General features: G+C 38.6%; 1 protein-coding gene across 6 annotated transcripts in view; it reads right to left on the reverse strand.

Moving 5' to 3' along the window:
* Nucleotides 1-19681, reverse strand: part of PTPRA (protein tyrosine phosphatase receptor type A) — a 184851-nt gene that overhangs the window by 44267 nt on the left and 120903 nt on the right. For 4 of the 6 annotated variants that reach the window (XM_037811253.1, XM_037811254.1, XM_037811256.1 and 1 more), the window contains 4 exons: nucleotides 15028-15054; nucleotides 2369-2453; nucleotides 1100-1173; nucleotides 733-869 (listed from right to left, as the gene is read on the reverse strand). In XM_037811253.1, coding sequence (XP_037667181.1) covers nucleotides 733-869; nucleotides 1100-1173; nucleotides 2369-2453; nucleotides 15028-15054 — 323 coding nt within the window. Of the gene's footprint in view, nucleotides 1-732; nucleotides 870-1099; nucleotides 1174-2368; nucleotides 2454-15027; nucleotides 15055-19681 lie in introns of those variants that run through there. The other 2 variants (XM_037811255.1, XM_037811257.1) reach the window with 2 other exon arrangements.

Below are 19681 nucleotides of genomic sequence, written 5' to 3' on the forward strand. Positions count from 1 at the left end.
ATCAGGTTTCAATTCAAACATCAGTTCCTCAAGGAAATTCTTCTGACCTGGCATCAGAACTGGTGGCCTGAGATCACTGACTGGTGATTCACAAACATGTTCTATTTCTTTGAAGAGAGTTATAAAAAATTATGACTCTAAACACCCAAGATGAGGCCCATGTTCTGTAGTCTGCCATGGTCCTCACCTTCCATGCCCATCTACCATTACCATCTAATTAAGATACCCTTGGACCCTTGCTCTAGACTCTAAAAGGCCATCTTTAAACATGGGCTCCTACAGCCTTGCAGGTCCTATATTGCTATTTAAACTTACACAGTTATTTCTGTTCTTGGTTGTGGGGCTTCTCTACTGGGCAGTGAATTCTCTGAGAGGAGGCAATGGATCTATATTTGCTTCCCATCATATCCCTGGCACTTAGAATACTACCTGGCACATATTGGATGCTCAAAAAATATGGATTAAACAAATGAAATAAAGATGCAATGATGAATGGATGGATGGATGGATGGGTGAGTGAGTAGGCAGATGGAGGGACGAGTGGATGAGGGAGGTGAGGCAAATCTTTTTTCATTTCCTGCCATGATCATACAGAAAGGCAGTCATTTGAATGGTAAAACATTTCTCATCTTTAATCCACTACAAACCTGTTTTCTACCCCATGACTCAAAAGGCCTGACCTTAGGTCTGCATTCCTCCCTGCTGATACACCAGGCTCAATAAAGAACTCACATTGAATTCCTCTCTGAACAGCTTATTGTCGTCAGCCATTCTCCGGTTAATCTCCTCCTCTAGCTTGTCCACGGGCAGGGGTGGGTACTTTCTGTTGGTGCTTGGAGACCTGGCCAGAAGTGGCACACTCTGGGGCTCTGCAGTGCACAATGGAAAAGGTCAGTTAGGTGCCATGGGGACCAATCCCCATTCCTGGAGACTAAAATGGGGGTTCCACCTTATGGACCAGACCTCCAAGAACTGGGGCTGTTCTCTTCAAAAATCCCCCACCCTTTTATAGTTCTATTCTTTTAAAAGGATGGAGAAAACCCTAATTTCTTGATATACTTCCCCATGCAGGTTCCCCATGCCATTAAGGCTGCCTTACCCACATCCTCAGTGCGGCCATTGGATAATCGAAAAGAATTGGAATGGCTCCCAGCTTGCTTGTATTTCTTAAACCTAATGAGAAAGTATTTATAGTGAAAAACTAAGTACAGAGGCAGAAAAGGCCAGTCATTGGCTTTGTGGTCCCATCTCTGTAGTTTTCAGTTCAGCATTTCTAAATCTCTTCTACCAAATAAACAACCTCAGCTCACACACATCTTGAGGCAGTTCCATTCCTTGGTAACCGAGTACATTCAGGATGTTTCTGGTCACCTTTGGCATACTAGAATCCAACCCAGGGAACACCAATGGTATATTCTGGCCTGTATGGCTCCTCTGTACAGCTCCGGTTCCAGCTCTAGATCTACACCCTAAAGACCACAGCCACACCAGGTAGAGAAAGGGGTGAGTAAGTGGAATGCAGTGGGGAGAGATGTTAAGATCCATATTAAACAAAAAACTTGGTATTTCCCCAGTGCAGCCTGGGAGCCCCAGGGAGACACCCAGAGCTTCAGACACTCACAAGTTACCTGTGCAATAATGGAAACATGTGCCAAATTATAGGGGTGCACAAGGTTTCCCTTCATTATCCCTGAAGAACAGAGGGAACACAGGACAGGTTAAGTAACAGATACGGGCAAGGTTAAACAATTAGTTAGGGCTGTCATTTCGGCAGGAAGAGAACAAATACACCTCCTCTGGATTCTCCTTCCTTGCTTCTGTTCATTTTTTCAGTGTTAATTTCTAGAGGATCCTGAAGGAGGGTCAGAAAGAGGAGCTCTGTAACTCATATGGTGTAGCTAAGCACAGGGCCAAGGATCCCAAAAGGGTTTGGAGACAAAGCCCTAACTGGAAATAAAGTTGGCCTTTGTTGAGCAGATAATCTCCACTGGGGTCTTTGTAGGGACTGCTTCAACAGGGCTGGATCTGAAGATCTAGAAACACCCATCACTAACAACACGGACTGGCTTCTTCCTCCAACCTCAAAACCACCATTCTGGGCTTTAGGGTGAACTGGCATTGGGGAACTGGACTTGGACAGATGTAAGCAAATGGAAGAGGCCAGGCCTTGAGGAAAACTTTGTAGGGCCTTGAGGAAAACTTCAAAACATTTCTAAATAGAATTTTAAACTTAGCACTATCACAAGTCATCCCTACTTTATTCTGTTTATTGTTCTTAGCCTAATGTCTTCTGGGCTATGTGGGTTTATTTGGATACTGGACTGTTGAAACAGAGTTCAAGAGAATGCAGAAGCATTAGTGTGCTCACCTTAACATGTACAGAACAATGATAATAAACACGATCACTAGCAGAGAAGATAGGGCCACCATCACTGCAATAATTGGCGTCTCATCTGAAATCAAGAGAACAGAACATGTCATTACCATTGTCTGCAATGGGGGGTTCAAGTCAGCTTCTCAAAGAAACACTCTTCTAAGGAAGAAGGGTTCACTCAATGCTTCTAAACATGTCAGGGCACAGGCACAGAGAGAAAGAGTCTCCTATTGCCACCCTAGGGCTATCGGGGGAAGGGAAGTTGTATAGCAAGGCCCAGGGTGTCATGCCCACTCCATTCCTGACATATCATACATTCATTTACTCTCTGTTTCCCTGCATTAGAATAAAAGTTCCTTGGTGGAAGAGACCTTGTTTCATTCTGTTATATCCTTTGCATCTAAAACAGTGCTTAGGGCATAGAAAGTTCTCAAATATGTGAAGGCAAGAGCATATTCAGTCCTGATGGGAAGCTGGATGTGCAAGGCCAACTCTGTACTCTTTCCCAGCCTCAAAGGCTTCATCTAGAGGAAGATGGAGGAAGAAGGGAAAAGGACAGTTTTCCTATCATAAACCCAAATGGTTTCCTGGAACAAAGAATACTGTTCTTGGTTAAAACAAGGAGACATTATTAGACCCTTAGGCACCCTGTATCAAAAAATGCTAGGAGCTCCTTTCTACCTCTTCCCACATTCTGCTGCCTCACCTCTCAGTCACCTTTTGCCAGGACTCCAACTACAGCAATCTGGCTTGGAGATATGGTAACCCCTCCCTTCATTCCACAGGGTGTAGCTCTCTTTCCTCACCAATACCTAGCCTCCTTTCTCATGGCAGCTGACCAGGTGCTGACTTGTGCTCCTCTACTCTTGCCCAAAGACATCATTCAGGAAATAAACAGTAACTGGCTGATCACTTGCACCTTCCCATCACGAACTACACAACTGGAGTTTCTAACTATAAGCCAGAGTTTGTAACTATCTTCCCTGTTTTCCTTCCTGCTAACATGGAGGACATGTCCCTCCTATGTCAAGCATCAATCATGTCATCCATTACATCTATCTCCAAGAGTAGGCATCTTGACCTCATTTATCATATTTCAGCCACCACCAGTCCCATTTCCTTCTTCACAGCTAGCTTCTCACAACAGTAGTCTATAAATGTTTTCTTTACTTCCTTATGTCCAGGATCTCCTCAATCTATTTTGTTCAGACTCCTATCCTTAGTGCTCGCTCCATTTAAACTGCTCATCAGGGACACCAACAAATGTCTAGTTGCCAAACACAATGGAAACATTCCCATCCTCATCTTAACCTCTTAGCAGCATTGATTCAAAAAATATTTATGGACCATCAATTGTATGCCAGGTACTGCTCTAGACCCTGGGGATGGATAAGTAATCAAACAGACAAATGTAAATTGGGGTAAGGACACTATTCACAAACAAGTAAACACATAATTTCAGACAGTGACAAGTGCTATGACAAAAACAAAGGGGGACGAGGAGCTAGTCAGTGATGGGTGGGGATTAATGTGAAGTTACCATGCAAAGCTCTAGGCGAAGAACTTTCTAGGCACAGGAAAGAGCAAGCATAATAGCCCTTTGGAACTTGGTGGGTTTATGAAATAGCACAAAGGTCAGCATGGTACAAGATGAGGCTGGAAATGTGGGCAAAAGTCAGAAGATTAGGGCTTTGTAGGCCATGGTGATGAGTGTGGATTTAATTCTAAATCTGAGGAGAAACACTATATGGTTGGAGGACTTTGTGCAGCGAGATACATAACTGGAACATTTTAAAAGTCAATTAACTGACTCATAAGAGGCAGCCATGAAATAGGAAGTAATCCAGTGGAAGGTAGTGTCATGGAAGCCAAGAATAGAGTTTGTCAAGGAGGGAGTGATCAACTCAGACGCTGCCAACAGGATAAGCAGGATCTGGACAGAGACATGACAATAGATTTGAAAAGATAGTAATTATTGGCGACCTTTCCAAGACTGGGTACATTTGAGCAGTGGATGAGAAAGCCTAAATGAAATGAAATAAAGATAGAAAGAGGAGCCAGTGAGACACCAACTCCTCTTCTGAAGACTTTTACCATAAAAGGAGGCAGAGAAAAGGAGTAGCAGTTGGAGGGAGCTATTAGGGTTGAGAGTTGACATTTTAGTTTTGCATTGTTTTGTATAGAGATGGCAGATGTTACACCATGCTGCTTTGTTGATGGCAATTTTCAAACATACTGAAAAATAGCCCTCATCTTAAAATGAGCAGTCAAACCAGTTGACCATGCTGTCCTCTTTGAATTATTTTTCTCTCTTGGTTTCCAACACAAAGCACTCTTCTAATTTTCTTTCTATCTCTTGGCTGCTCCTTCTCCATTTCCCTCACTAGTTCCTCTCCCAAAACCAGATCTCTAAATGTAAGAATTCCTCAGTACTCTGTCCTTGGCACTCTTCTCTATACTCTCTCTAGGTGATTTGATCAGACAGATGGCTGTAAGGACATATACGCTAGTAATTCCAAATTTCTATCACTTGGTCAGACTTCTCTTCTGAGCTCCAGACTGTCAAGTGCCTATTTGCCATCTCCATTTTAAATTTCACAGGCAATGCAAACTTCCTGTGTCTAAAAACTATCCCTCAACATTCAGCAACCAGCACTGCCTACTGCTTAAGCAAGAAATATGGGAGCCCCCTTGATTTCTGTCTCATATGTACCTTCTACATCCAACCCAGCTGCAATTTACGTATTTTAGGGACATAATCAATATCTCAAATGTCTGCTTTTATCCCATTCTCTACTGACATGACCCATAGTCTCAATCTGCATCCTTTCTCGCCTGGATCACAGTAAGCCTCTGTCGCCTGCCAATCCATTCTCCACAAAAAATCCATTCTCCACTTTCTAAAAAAGAAAATCACATCATGTCCCTCCCTTACCTAAAACTTCTCAATGATTTCTCAAGTCCTTAGAATGAAATCTAATGTCCTTACCCTGACCTACAACAAACTCCCGATTTAGCCCCTAATAACCCTATCTCCTGCCACTCTTTGCTCACTAAACTTTAACCACTGAAATCCTTCCATGCTAAATTCATTCCTTCCTTAGGCCTTTGCTTAACAGAGCTCGCCTCCATTCTTTCCTAGCTATCGCCTATTCAATCAGTTCTCCTTTTAGGTGTCATTTTTTTCCCCATATAGAGCTCTGACTTCCTAATACTAAATTAGGATCCTAATACTTCTAAGTCTGTTTCCTCATAAGAGTTATTCTGAAGATTAAATCAGATTATCCCTGTAAAGTTCTTGGCACAGTAATGAGCACACATTGTTCAGCTATTGTTTATTACTTTCAAATGGTATCCTAATATTTCTCTTACTATACCCATCACACTTTATTTTAACTGACTATAGTTTGCCCATTTTTCATACCATAAATTCCAAAAGGGCAAGGATTACATGTCTCCTTTGTTTCTCACAGTATACCTAAACACAGCACAGTATTTGGGATATAACAGGCACTAAAAAAAATCCTGGGCTATGTTGAGTGAATGAATAAAATAATGAAGTTTTATATGTTTTTGTTAAATGTCAATCAGAGAGGGCTCTATTAAAAGAAGATAGAAACATCTGGCTCAAGACAGTGGGCTGAATCCATAAATTTACTTCTCTCTCTTCCCAAAGCACACTGACATGGTACAGGACATAAAAATACTAATGAATTAACAGCATATGTGGAAGGCAGCAAAGGTGACATCAGTAGATGAGAAACTGTGAGGAATTTCCAGAAGATAAAGCAGACAGAACTGGACTACTGAAGAGATTAATCAGAGCCAAAGAATCTCCAGGTAAAGAAAGGACTGCTGAAAAATAAGTACTAGGTCTACTAGCCTAAGCATGGAAACACCTCCAGCTTAGAGTCAGGTAGGGCCGGGAATGTAAGTGGGCCTTGGGGCATCAGTAGCTTATTTAAGCAAAGGCCTGACAATGTGGGGCCAGTAAACCCACAGGCTTAGTGATAAGCTGTGGTGAGCCATACAGGCTCAGCTGGGAAAAGAGCGCTCTATATGGAGTGGGGTGTTTCTCACAGAGTGGTGGTATCTTCATTTTAAAAACACAGTCGCTGGGGGCAAAAAAAAAAAAAAAAAGGCACCCAGTGTTCTTTTTAAACTTTAATGTTCTTTTTCACTTTAATTTTTATTCTTATTATTTTTGTGTGTGTGGTAATGAAAATGTTCAAAAATTAATTTTGGTGATGAATGCACAACTATATAATGGTACTATGAACAACTGAATGTACACTTTGTATGACTACATGGTATGCGAATATATCTCAATAAAAATGAATTTAAAAAAATAAAATAAAAACTAATTCACATATATTTTCAAACTTTATTATGGAAATTTTTCAAACTTGCACAAAGTAAAGAGACACTATAATTATAATAAACCCCTTGTACTTGTCACTTAGCCTCCACATTATCAATATATTCCAATGTTTTCACCTACACCAGGGTTTCTCAATCTCACACTAATAACATTCTAGGACAGATAATTCTTTGTTGTGAGGAGCTGTCCTGTGTATAGTAGGATATTTGATAACCCTGGTTTCTACCCACTAAATGCCATTAGAACCTGTCTCTCACCAGCTGTGACAAAACTTATCTCAAGACATTGCTAAATGTCTTGGGGGGGGGGGAGTGGTGGTATAGGACAATCACCCCCAGTTGAAAGTCACTTATTTATTCTCACCCAATGCCCCACTAGATTATTTGAAAGCAAATATGAGAACTATCATCGCAATCCACCTAAAAAAGAACACTAATTCCTTAATATCACCTAATATTCAGTTACTGTTTGAATCCCCCTGATTGTCTCATATTTTTTTTTTCCTGGTTTGGTTTGAATTGATATCCAGGCAGGATCTACATATTGCCCATGATTGCTATGCATACTAGGTCCAAAGAGGGCTTCTAGGGTGGGACCTGAGGACATAGAAAGAACATGGGTGGTACCCGGGGTAATTCTAGGCAGCTTCAAGAGATAAAGAAGGGGGAAAAAAGGCAGTTCAGCCTAGGGGATAAATATTTCCCAGCTTTTTAAACCATGATATGCTCCCTGTTGTCTTCCAGAAGGACATCTTCTATGAGCACATTCCTGCCTAATGGTAGTCCTGGGAAACAGATACACAATAAACAGAATAAATCATTCAAAACATATTGTAATTTATGCAAGAAGACACTGCATCAGTTTTTTGTTGTTTTTTTTTTTAAGTCACTATGAAACAAGAAGCAATCCTAGTATCAAGAAAGATTTCTTAGAGAACAAAACATGATTGAGGTTGTTGTTGTTGGAGGTGGTAGAAATCTCGATGGAAAGGCAGGAGACTAGAAAACCAAACTAGTAATGTGAAAGACCAAACCATGGAAGCTCCCAGAACATATTTATACCAATAGAGATGAGAGCAGACAGACAAGCTGGAAAGATCTAGGAGATCTAATATCTGTCCAATAGGAATTCCCAAAGAAGAAAACAGTAAGGAAGGCAGGGAAGAAATAATACAAGAGAGTCACCAAACCAAACGGGTTCATCAAGTTTGAGCTGGAATACTGAAAAAAGATCTTTAGCTAGCTGCATTATGAAGAAAAATGTGAAATTTTGGATTATAATCAACCGACCAACCACAACAAGCCATCCTTAAAATCTTTCAGGGGAAAAGATTCCCCACTGAAAGAGAAAGGAGGATCAGATTAACACTTGATGCTTATCTAAAAAACCACTGCTAGGAGTCAAAGGTGCACTATCTACAAAGTTTTTAGGAAGGACTTTGAACCTTGTTATTTATCTAGCCAAATCTGCATATTAGCATGAGGTCAAAAGAAAGCCATTTTTGGAGCATGTGGCTTTAGGGTCATTTAGACCTGGAGGTTCAAATCTCTATGACCCTACTTACTAGTAGTGTGACAAGCTCTTAGAATGATTTATGAAACAGAAAAATAATAATCACTCATCATCTCTTAAAAGTTAATGGGAGATTGAGAAGAGGTAACATTTTCTGAGTGCCTGATTTGAAGGGGAAAGATTTGGCCCTGCCATCCAGAAGCTCATGCATTTAGCAGGGAATCTCAGTTCAGCTTCCTAGACTCAGGCAGGTCTTTGTCTAGAACAGGAATCAGCAAACTATAACCTGTAGGCCAAATCTGGCCCTCTGCCTGATTTTTTTTTTTTTTTTTTTTTTTTGTAGATAAAATGTTATTTGAACACAGTCATGCTCATTTATTATTTAATATTGCATATGGCTGCTTTTATACTACAAAGCAGGGTTGAGTAGCTGAGACAGAATGAAATTATGGTCTCAGAACTGAGATTACTTATTATGTGGCCCTGGATAGAAAAAGTTTGCTGACTCCTAATTTATAATATGATCACCTCTCAGCTTACACAATTTTAGTTCAAATAGCACCTCTTTTTGTAAATCCTTCCCTATTTGCTCCCTTTGACAAAATTAATTGCATCTTTCTTATACTTCCATAACAGCATGTCCCTACTCTGGTACAATCCCTATCACGTTGAATCAAGGTTGTTGATTTTACGTCCATTAAATTATAAACTTCTGGAGCGCAGGGATTCAGAATCACCCCCAAATATCCCTGTACTCAGTATTTATTCTTTCATGCAATAAATATATATTGAGTGCCTGCTTGTGCCAGGCAGGACTTGGGAATGTATCAGTGAACAAATCAGAATTCCTTGCCCTTATGAAGTTTACATTCTAATGGGGGAGACAGGACATAGATAAATAAATAAATATGTAATACAAGGAAGTGGTAAGTGCTATGAAGAAAAATTAGGCAGGTTAAAGAGGGAATTGGCATGGGGGTGTTCCGCTACTTAGGATGGGGTGGTCAGGAAAGAGCCTGAAATGAATGAAACAAGTATCAGGGAGGCACGGATAGTGTGGTACTGTTTGCGACTACTAGTCGAGTTGACTACTTCAAGCATTATGGGAAAGAGGCAGCCAGTTAGCCAAGTAGCTTAGAATTTAAGTAACATTTATTATTATTACAGTTTCTAAACACTTATGTGGTAGGCACAGAACAAAGCACCATACACATATGACCTCATTTAATTATCCTAACAACCCTAAGGTAGACACATTATTAACCCTATTTTACAGATGAGGAAACTGAGCAGAGACTGTATAATCTGCTCATGATTAAACAACTGCAAATCTAAAGTAATAACACAAGGTTACACTATTCTCTAAGCTCTTCATAACTCTTCTAAGCTTTCAAGCCAGAACAGTCCTCCATCATAAAAATCAGATTTTACTTCTTGACGTTTGAATTACTCCCATGTTTCTGATCCGCTTAGAAGACAATACAGATAGCAAAGATGCCCCCAGGCCTATGAGAGGAAAGGAGACTCAGATCTACTGATGAAATAGGAGAGAACTTAAAACTTTCTATATAAAATCTGAGACTTGAAGATAGGCTCAGAATCAAGTCACCCTACTAGGGCTTCTCTCAAACTGCAAAGGCCCCTCCTGAGAGGCAGACTTTGACAATGCAGGCCAGTGCCTCGCAAGGCAGGCTTGCTGGGCCACTGCAAGCTGCCCCACCCCCAAATTCCATTCTAGCAAAGTTTCATTTTCTCAACTCAAACCCCGGGCAGCATTTCAAAAATACTAAAATAGTGTTCTGAGATGACAGATGTCCATTTACTATGCCCCCTTTCCAAAAAAACAAAGGGCCATATTAATCTAAGGGCTCATTTGTAGACAGATGGTCACCTAAGGACTTACACACATCTTGATCATCTATAAATGGCAGTGAAGTAAAAGCGATACTCCTGTCCTCAATTCTAAGGCTCCTTTATTAATCTTGTTTCCACACTTTCTGGCAGAAGTATTTATCAGCTCTCAAAGGCAGAGTTGTAATATTTTTAAAAAATGCTTCCTATTTGCTCTAAAAACAGCAAAAGTCATCAGGTTGCCTCTAGAGCCCAAACCACTGGGCAGAGCCCAATCCCACTGTAGTTTTGACCCAAATTACCAGCTGGAAACCTTCATTTCTGATGTCCATCTATCTTCTTTAAATCCTCCAGAATTATCGTTATAAAACAAAAATCTGACCATGTCACTTCCTTCTTTACCATCATCAAAGGATATACTCTGACTCCTGAGCTCAATGTACCACCAGGACCATTCTAGTGAGGCCACGTCTTACCACTCCTCAGGCACCTCAACTGTGCATAGTTCCTTCAACACATGACTTGCTCTTTCACGTCTCCTTGCCTTTGCCCTTTCTGGAATGCTCTTATTTTCCCCAGTTACTATTTTAAACTGCCCATAGCTCATCCCCATGCCTGTTCCCATTCTCCAGGTACAGTGAGTCTTCTGAGCTCTCTACAGCACTCTGTGGTATAACTTTATGCATATCACTGAGTGGACTTTGATTCCTGGTGTTGATGGGTATCCTCCTTGAGAGAGAGACCATATTTTGCTTCTTTCTGGAATCCCCAGCATCTAACAGATGCTAAATGAATGTACTATTAAAGATGCTTAGGGAAAGCCATCATAAATGGAATTTGCAATAATAATGTCACTTACTAAGATAATTCAAAAGCACGTCTTTAAACAAGAATGCCAACTCCTTTCTACACTCTAACTCTTCAGCAAAGTATTGAAGGAGAAAGCTGGGGTGGTGGTGGGGGTGTGGAGATTGAGATGATGATCTATTCTTAGGCATAAAGAACTGAGAAACTGTAAGGAACCTCTGGGGTTCGGTATGAGGCTTGTCTTGCTTGGCTCTAGGACTATGTAACTTAAGGACTTGTTCACAAATATTAATAGGATATTAGTTTCATATAAATAGAGCAGCTGTGTAAATGATTAAAACATTTTAAAGTATGGTTAGAATAACTTATCCTGTACACTTGCTATTTAACAAATACCAGCCATAAGGCCTTTACATGAAAACCCTATCACAAAAACCAAGATGCTATTTTTTTTCAAAAGTGGAATGAAATGGGTTTATGTAGAATTTTATTAAAAAGATGGAAGGAGGAAACCCTGTTGCAACCAATGGACCATACTTAATAGTACAATTATAAAATGTTTCTTCATGAATTGTGACAAGGCAAGGTGTTAATAATAGGGTGGTATATGGGAACTCTGTATTTTATGCATGACTTTTCTCAAATAAAAAATAAAAATTTTAAAAAGGTGCAAGGCAGAGTATTAGCTAACATATGCATTTGTGGTAATATGGTTACAAGATGACTCTGGAAGCGGCACACACAGCAGCCTCCAGGAGGCCTGACAGGACTCTTGTTTCTACAAGTGGTTAACTAAATGGATGCACTTCCTGGCCTCCCTGGTCACGTATCTACAAGTAATAGTAACAGAGTGGTGGTAATAGTAGGAACAGTAATGGCAATCGCCAACTTTTACTAAGCAATTGCTACATGACAACCCAGCACCATGCCAAGCACTTTATTTCCTTCACTCCTCACAACAGCCCTTTGAAGAAGATTCTGTCCCTATCCCATTTTATACATGGTGAAATGAGGCACAGCTAAGTTAAACACCTAGCCCACACTGCTGGTAAGCGATAGGGTTAGGACATAAACAGTCTAGCTCCTGGGTCCAAGCTTTTAACCACTGCACTATACTGCCTCTCTAAATATTCGACTCTGCCATTCATTCCCCAGTCTTAATACATAAATTATTCAAAGGTATTTTTTTAGATGGGAAAATCTCCATTTATGAATGGTAGCATGCCTTACCATCTTGCTCAAACTTCACAGGAACTAAAGTAGATGTCACAGATCCCCTTTCAAGACCAAAGAACCAGTTGCCTAAACTGCTGGGAGGGTTGGCAGCTGATGGTTCTCAGCCAGACATCCCCAGCAGCTGCTCTTGGCCCAAGAGAATAGCCTGGCCCAGGGGGAAGACTCCAGAAGCCTTGATTCCAGCTCGAGAGCTCCCCGTGGAGCCTCTGCATCCCACTTCTTACCTCTGACCAATGCTATCCCTTTCACTACCTCACAGGTGACATGGGAAGAAAGTACTCCCCAATAAACTTCCTGCATACAAATCTCCTTCTCAGCATCTGTTTCCCTTAGAACCAACCTAATGCAGGAAACTAACAAAACTGAAGTATAAAACTGTTTACCTTTTAGTGAATACTAAATAACAAAACCAGAGCGCATATTCATTATGACCACTGACTTCAAGATGAATAGGTACCTCCTAGATAATGGCAGGTTGAATTTAATGCATTACTTTTACATTACACAAATCATCCAAATTAACACCAGTAAAATTGTTTTAAAAGCTGGTTCTACAATTTGTAATACATGTTTAGAAATAATACACATGAGGAAATAATCACTTTTTGGATTTTGACAGAAAGGAAGCAAAGTGGCCTGCCTGCTTCCTTCCCTCTTTCTCTTTAACGATTAAAACACCAGTCATTGCTGTTCAAAAGTACCCCAAAAACCAGGGCATAAAAACTTTTGACCCTAAATTAATTTGCAAAAGACACTGTAATTTGCTTATCAAACTCATTATAATACCAATATTTCCAAACAGATTACTCATTCTCACAAAGCATTTTGCTTTAAAATTAGAATGTAATAGCAAAATTTATAGCAATACATCTACTGGTCTGGTCTGGTAAAATCGCCATTACAAATGGAGCTTTAGAGACTGCTGAGAATATGTATGCTTCTTCATTTTCCTGTTTGGTCAAAGGCAATTATACAAAATATTTTTAACTTAAAAAGGAGATTTACTGTATTAGTAAACAAATGTTAAGCTTAGCAATAATTTAGACAATAAAGCAATTTAATTTTTTAAAGTTATAATGTTGAAACTTCTCTCATTCGTATCTAGGTGAAACAGGTTTAATATTTGGGGCTAGAAAAAGGCTGAACGTTATGAAAATAAATGCAAAGTAGAGGAAGGAGGCACAGATCTTATCTTTGTTCTTGAAGGTTGCCATTCTGACTTTATCCTAAGATTGGATAAAAGAGTAGTTTTAGGGAGCAAATATAAGTATCTGTTGCAATCTACACTATTAAGTTCTACATTTGACAGTGAAAGTCTGGTAAGCAGATCTGAATTGCAAGGGATACTGCACTAATCGAATCTGTTTGGTTTCAAAGTTTAGGAAAGTGAGAATTGGAAAAGTGAGAGAAATCTGTGCATAGTATGACACCACCTCACTATTCCTCACCAAAAACAGAGGCAAGTGGACAACACATAAAGGATTAGAATGTTCACTTTTCTGACTTGGGAATGTTCCCTACTTGTTGGGACTCGAAAGACATAAGCCTTCAAATATTCCATTACTTAATTATGTGGGAAAAAACTGTGCCCAATTAAATAATAGAATCATAAAAATAATCAGAAAGCCTGATTCAATGAAATAGGAAATCACGACGAGCAAAGCTGCTTTAGAGATTAACATTTCCAAACTCAAATACAATGGTCACTTCTAAGAGTGTTGGACGAGTTCTCTTTCTCTCTCACAAGCTCTCTGATGGCAGCCTTACTACTGTTCTAGGCAAAACGTGCCACTTCATGCATGAAAACCCATGCACTCCTGGCTTTATGGTGACTAGGGGCTCAGTAGTCCTCTTTTGGCCATTGTGCCGGTTTGAGTGTATTGTGTCCCCCAAATGCCATTATCTTTGTGGTCTTGTGTGGGGCAGAAGTTTTGGTGCTGGTTAGATTTGCTTGGAGTGTGCCCCACCCAGCTGTGGGAGATAATTTTGATGAGATGTTCCCATGGAGGCATGGCCCCACCCATTCAGGGTGGGCCTTGATCGGTGGAGCTATATAAATGAGCTGACTCAAAGAGGAAAGAGAGTGCAGCTGGGAGTGATGTTTTGAAGAGAAGCAAGCTTGCTAGAAAGGAACGTCCTGGGAGAAAGCCGTTTTGAGGCCAGAGCTTTGAAGCAGACGCCAGCTGCCTTCCTAGCTAACAGAGGTTTTCTGGACACCACTGGCGGTCCTCCGGTGAAGGTACCCAATTGCTGAGGTGTTACCTTGGATGCTTTGTGGTCTTAAGACTGTAACTGTGTAGTGAAATATACCCCCGTTTTATAAAAGCCTGTCCATCTCTGGCGTTTTGCATTCTGCAGCATTAGCAAACTAGAACAGCCATAAATACAGCATCTCAGGCCATAGGAAATTGCCACTAGAGGGATGAAAATCCATCAAATCCATATAAGGCCAAAAAAAGTTGAAATTTTATAGACTAGGAGAAAACAGTCAACACAAAACCAGAATATTTTAATGTTGCCACAGCCTAGAGATTAGAAATTAATGATAGCATAGGAATTATGGCCCAATATTACCAAAGGGTAATGCTAACAAGGTGACATGACAAAGTAAAATACAGCTGTATTATTACTTGTTAAAATACATCATGGGTGTTAGAATCCTTAACCAACATTTAAAAAACTTACACTGAATACTTGATTCTGTTACTCTTCTCTAAGAAGTTAACATGGAAACAACTTAAAGGAAAGTAAACACACAACACAGACATAGATGCACAAGGTTACCACAGACAGTGAGCAAAGGAAACACAGATGAATACTGTACATTGTGTAAAAGAAACAACAGATAACAAGGTGAGCAGCTCACCTCTTCTGTCCTTTGAGTCAGAATTACCTGTGTAGTAAGTGAAAAACAGAAACATCCATTCAGATTTACAGAAGATCATTACTATTCAATCTAACATAAGACAAAACAAGTTCCAGGAGTATTGACACTTTCCTCCATCTATTATGTTGGGGCTAGAAGGGGGCCTCCAACAACTGGGAAATGAAATTGCCCAGATTCATTAAACTTCAGACAGTGGTCTGTTCTTCTCCCTGCATACACAAACAATGCAGCATCAATCAATCAATAAATAAGACAGAAAGTACAAGAATGCAAAGAGAAATATAAACACCAGCGTATTAGAGGACCTTACATCTTTTTGGTCCATTAAAATACAAGAGGGTAAAATAAAGTAAGGATATAAAAGACCTAAATGATAATAGGTAACAAAATCTAACCGGAGGAAAAAATCTAATTGGTATAAACCAAACTCTATATACTAACAATGGAGAACATACTTTTCAAAGGCCTGTGGAATATACACAAGCCCTTCCTTATTCTCCTTAGTAGAAAGGGTACAGATACTACTCTTTTATCATGATGCAATTAAACTAGAAATCAAAAAAGGAAAAAACTTGTAAAATTAAAATCAAAACTAAAACTGCAAAATATCTGAAAAATAACAGCAATAAAAACACTCTGTGGCAGAACCCACCAACTCTCCCCCAATATATCTCTTCTTCTTCTTGCCTTTGGTACAGAACCCTGTTTTTTAGCTGAGCACACCAAACTGTTTGGCCAGAGAGTTCGTTTCTGAGATTCCTTTGTACTAGATACAGTCATGTGATGAATTCCAGTCAAAGGGATGTGAGAAAAAGTGATGTGGATAATTTCCAAGTTACATCCTTTGGAAAGGAAATTCTTTGTTCCCACTCCCTCTGTTACCCTCCTCCCCCTGCCACCCCTTCCCAGAAGATGGAACTAGAATTCAATGATGTGAGCCATCTCTGACCGAGCAAACAAGGGCAATATCATCAGGGTGGCAGGGCAGCAAGAAAAAAAGGAACCAGAGTTTCTGATGAGGCAAAGGCCCATCTACCTTTGGAATGTGACAGGAAAGAGAAATAGACTTTGGTCTTCCTTAGCGACTGAATTTTGGTGTGTCTTTGTCAGAGCAGCTTAGACTGCACTCTAACTAATTCAAGTACCTATTAGAACACTTATGGGATATGGCTAAAACTACGCTTATAAAAATTCACAGCATTAAATATATCAATTAACTGGAAGGATGAAAACAAACAAATAAAGCATTCAACTCAAGAAACCAGAAAAAGCACATAGTAAATCTAAGGAAAGCAGAAAGAAATAATACAAATAAATAAATACAACAGAAAAACTGAAAAATGATGGAATAAATGTACAATAGCAGGTTCTTTAGAAGAAAAAAACAGCAAACTACAAAATAAACAGTCAACCTAAAGAAAAAAAGGGGACACAAATATATAAAATAAGAAATATTGTAGCTATGTAGGAAATGAAACAAACATAAGAGATGACTTTGTCTCAAATCCATTTAAGTAACTTTGAAAATGTGAATAAAATGCATAGTTTTCTAGGAAAACTTCCATATTCTTCCCATGAAGCAAAACAAACAAAACATTGACAATTAAACTTATCAAAAGTAGCATGCACACAAAGTCAAAATACAGACAAATCTCATTTAGGAATAACATATCAATGAAGAAAAATCCTAAATAAAAATAATATTTAGAAAATTGCAACAATTCAATATAAGAATGATTACAGTATGACTAAGTAGAGTTGTCTTTGCAGCAATGTAGACACAGAAGTTCAAAATTAGGAAATCTATCAACATAATTCACCATAGCAATAGATCAAGAGAAAAATCATATGGCTCTTGCTCATTAATGCTGAATAGGCATTTGGCAAAATTTAACACTCATTCTTGATATAAACTCTTATTAAAACAGGAGTAAACTGACATATCTAGAACATTATAAAATACATTCAACTCAACCCAGAAGTCAGCACCATGTTTAATGGAAAACCATTGGAAGTATCCCCATCAGTGAGGTACAAGACAAGGTTGTCTCCTTTTATCACTGTTGCTTAACTTTGTTCTGGAAGTATTTAACGTAATTAAACGGAAGAAAGAAAAAGGTCTAAAAATATGGAAGAGATATTTGCAGATGAGATGAAGACTTAAAATAATCATTGAAAAAAATTAAACAATAAGAATTTACTAAGATGGCCAGGACAAAATTTGTCTTTAAAAATCAACAGCCTTAAAAAAAAATCAATAGCCTTTATATCCCCAACAGCAGCCAGTTAGCAGAGATAATGGAAAAAAATACTTCATTTATACTAACAAAAATTTTTTTTGAACTATCCAGGAATAAACTGAACAAGAAATGTACATCAGTGGCAAAAACTTTAAAACACTTCCAAGAAGTACAAAATCAGACTTGAGTAAAAGGAATACATCACGTTCATAGCTAGGAAGACTCAACTTCTTAAAGATGTCAATTCTCCCTGTTAATCTATAAATTTAACATGATCAATAAAATTTTTTTTTTCCAGCTAGGAAAGCTGATTTAATGCTCATAAGGAAAAATAAGAGTTGCTAGCAAAATTCTGAAAAATAAGATTAACACGGGATGATTCACCTTACCAGATATTAAAATATTTTATGAAGTTACAATTATCAAAACAGTGGAGTTCTGTACATGAATAGACAAAAAGATCATTAGAAAATACAATGAATGCCCTAAAACAGAACCCAAATACATGCAGGAACTAAATACATATCAGAATTCAATATGTGATAAAGTTGACATTTCAAATCAGTGAGGAAAAAATAGATTATTCATTAAAGAGCACTGGGAAAATAGGTAGTCATCTGGAAAAAAAATATATTCATACCTCACACTTCACATCAGAATAAATTCCAGATGAATAAAAAGTTTAAACATTTACAAATATACAAGAAACCATTAAAGTTCAGGAAAAAAAGCAAAGAAAGTTATTTTATAATCTTGGAATAAAGAAAGCATTCCTAAATATGACCCAATGCTTAGGAGATAACAAATTAAAACAAACTGATAAATTTCTTAATTAAAAATTGCTAATAGTAGTTCATGCAATGCAGAAAAGTAAAAAGCAAGATGACCAGCTGAGAAAAATATCTGAAACTTATATGAAAGGCAAAGGGCTCATTTCCCTAACATATAATAAAGAGCTTCTACAGATTAATCAGATATATCTGACATCTTAAAAAGAAAAATGGGCAAAAGATATAAACAGAGTTCTCAGAAAAAATATGGAAAGATGCTTAACTTCACTCAGAGAAATACAAATTAATGTGACACTGAGATGCTATTTTTCACCTATCAGACTGGCAAAAATCCAGACGTTTCATAATTCACTCACTGGAGAGAGTGCAGGGAAACAGGTACTGATACATTGCTAATAGGAACATATTTCCCAAGAGAGGGAAACATGGCAATATCCATCAATTTACAAATGCACATTTAAAATAATTTATCCTACCAATATTTTCATACATGTTTGAAATGATAAATTGTATGGTTTGTAAGAGTACTCTGAAAAAAAAAAACACCTTAACTTCCACTGACAGGGGAGACTAGATAAATATATTAGGTCATATTTATGCAATGGAATATTATGCAGCCCTCAGAAATGAACAAAGCAACTCTTTACTAGGATATAGAACAGGTATAACAGGCTAATTGAAAAAAGCAATGTGTAGCAATGTATGCAGTATATTATCCGTTATCAATGGAAAAGAAAAAGCATATTTATATGCATTTGTTTATTTTAAAAAGGAGAAAAACAGACTCAGGGCAAAGGTCAACAGGAAAGAAAAAATAAGATTAAAGAATTAACCCAGGATATGTCTAATATCCAAGGTAAAAATGGAAAAAATGGATGGAGGAGGAAAATTTTCAAAGAAATACAAGAAAACTTTCCAGAACTGAAGGTTCCAAAGGGCCTATCAAGTACCCAACATAATGAATGAAAAAGACTCATACCACGAAACATCTCTGTGAAATTTCAGGACACCAATGATAAAGAGCAGATCCTGAAACACATAATAAAGCATTAGTAATCAGGACGGCAGGAGAATCCTCAAAGCCTGGGAATTAGGTGTCATTTAGAGCAATGCTTTTAGAAATTCTAAGAGGGGGGGATTTTTTTCTCAAATTCTATACCCAAGACATTTTTTAGACATGAAAGATCTTGCACAATTTACCTCCCACAGGCACCTTTCTTAGGAAGCCACTGGAAGACGAGTTCTACTAAATGATGGAATAATACAACAAAGAAGACAACATGGGGGCCAGGAAACAGCAAAGGGAAATTCCAGAATGATAAAGAAGGGAAATCCCAGGCTAACACCTGTGCAGGAGGTCTAGTGATCAAGGAGCCTATGGAATGAGATAAATGCAGGGCTCACGAACAAGATCTCTAGGTAAAAAAGAAATAAAAGATTACCTACTAGGTTTGACTTAGTAGAAAATTGTATTGAGAGGCTATGGAGAGCGTGAGAAGAACTGACCAGCGATAGGTAAACAGAAAACTAATAAGTGATTTAACTAAAAGTTATAATTATTACTGGAGGACCGGTGACGAGTAGGAGGAAGAGTATGTGGAG

The sequence above is a fragment of the Choloepus didactylus genome, chromosome 19 (assembly GCF_015220235.1).
Source record: "Choloepus didactylus isolate mChoDid1 chromosome 19, mChoDid1.pri, whole genome shotgun sequence".
NCBI classification, from domain to species: Eukaryota; Metazoa; Chordata; class Mammalia; order Pilosa; family Megalonychidae; genus Choloepus; species Choloepus didactylus.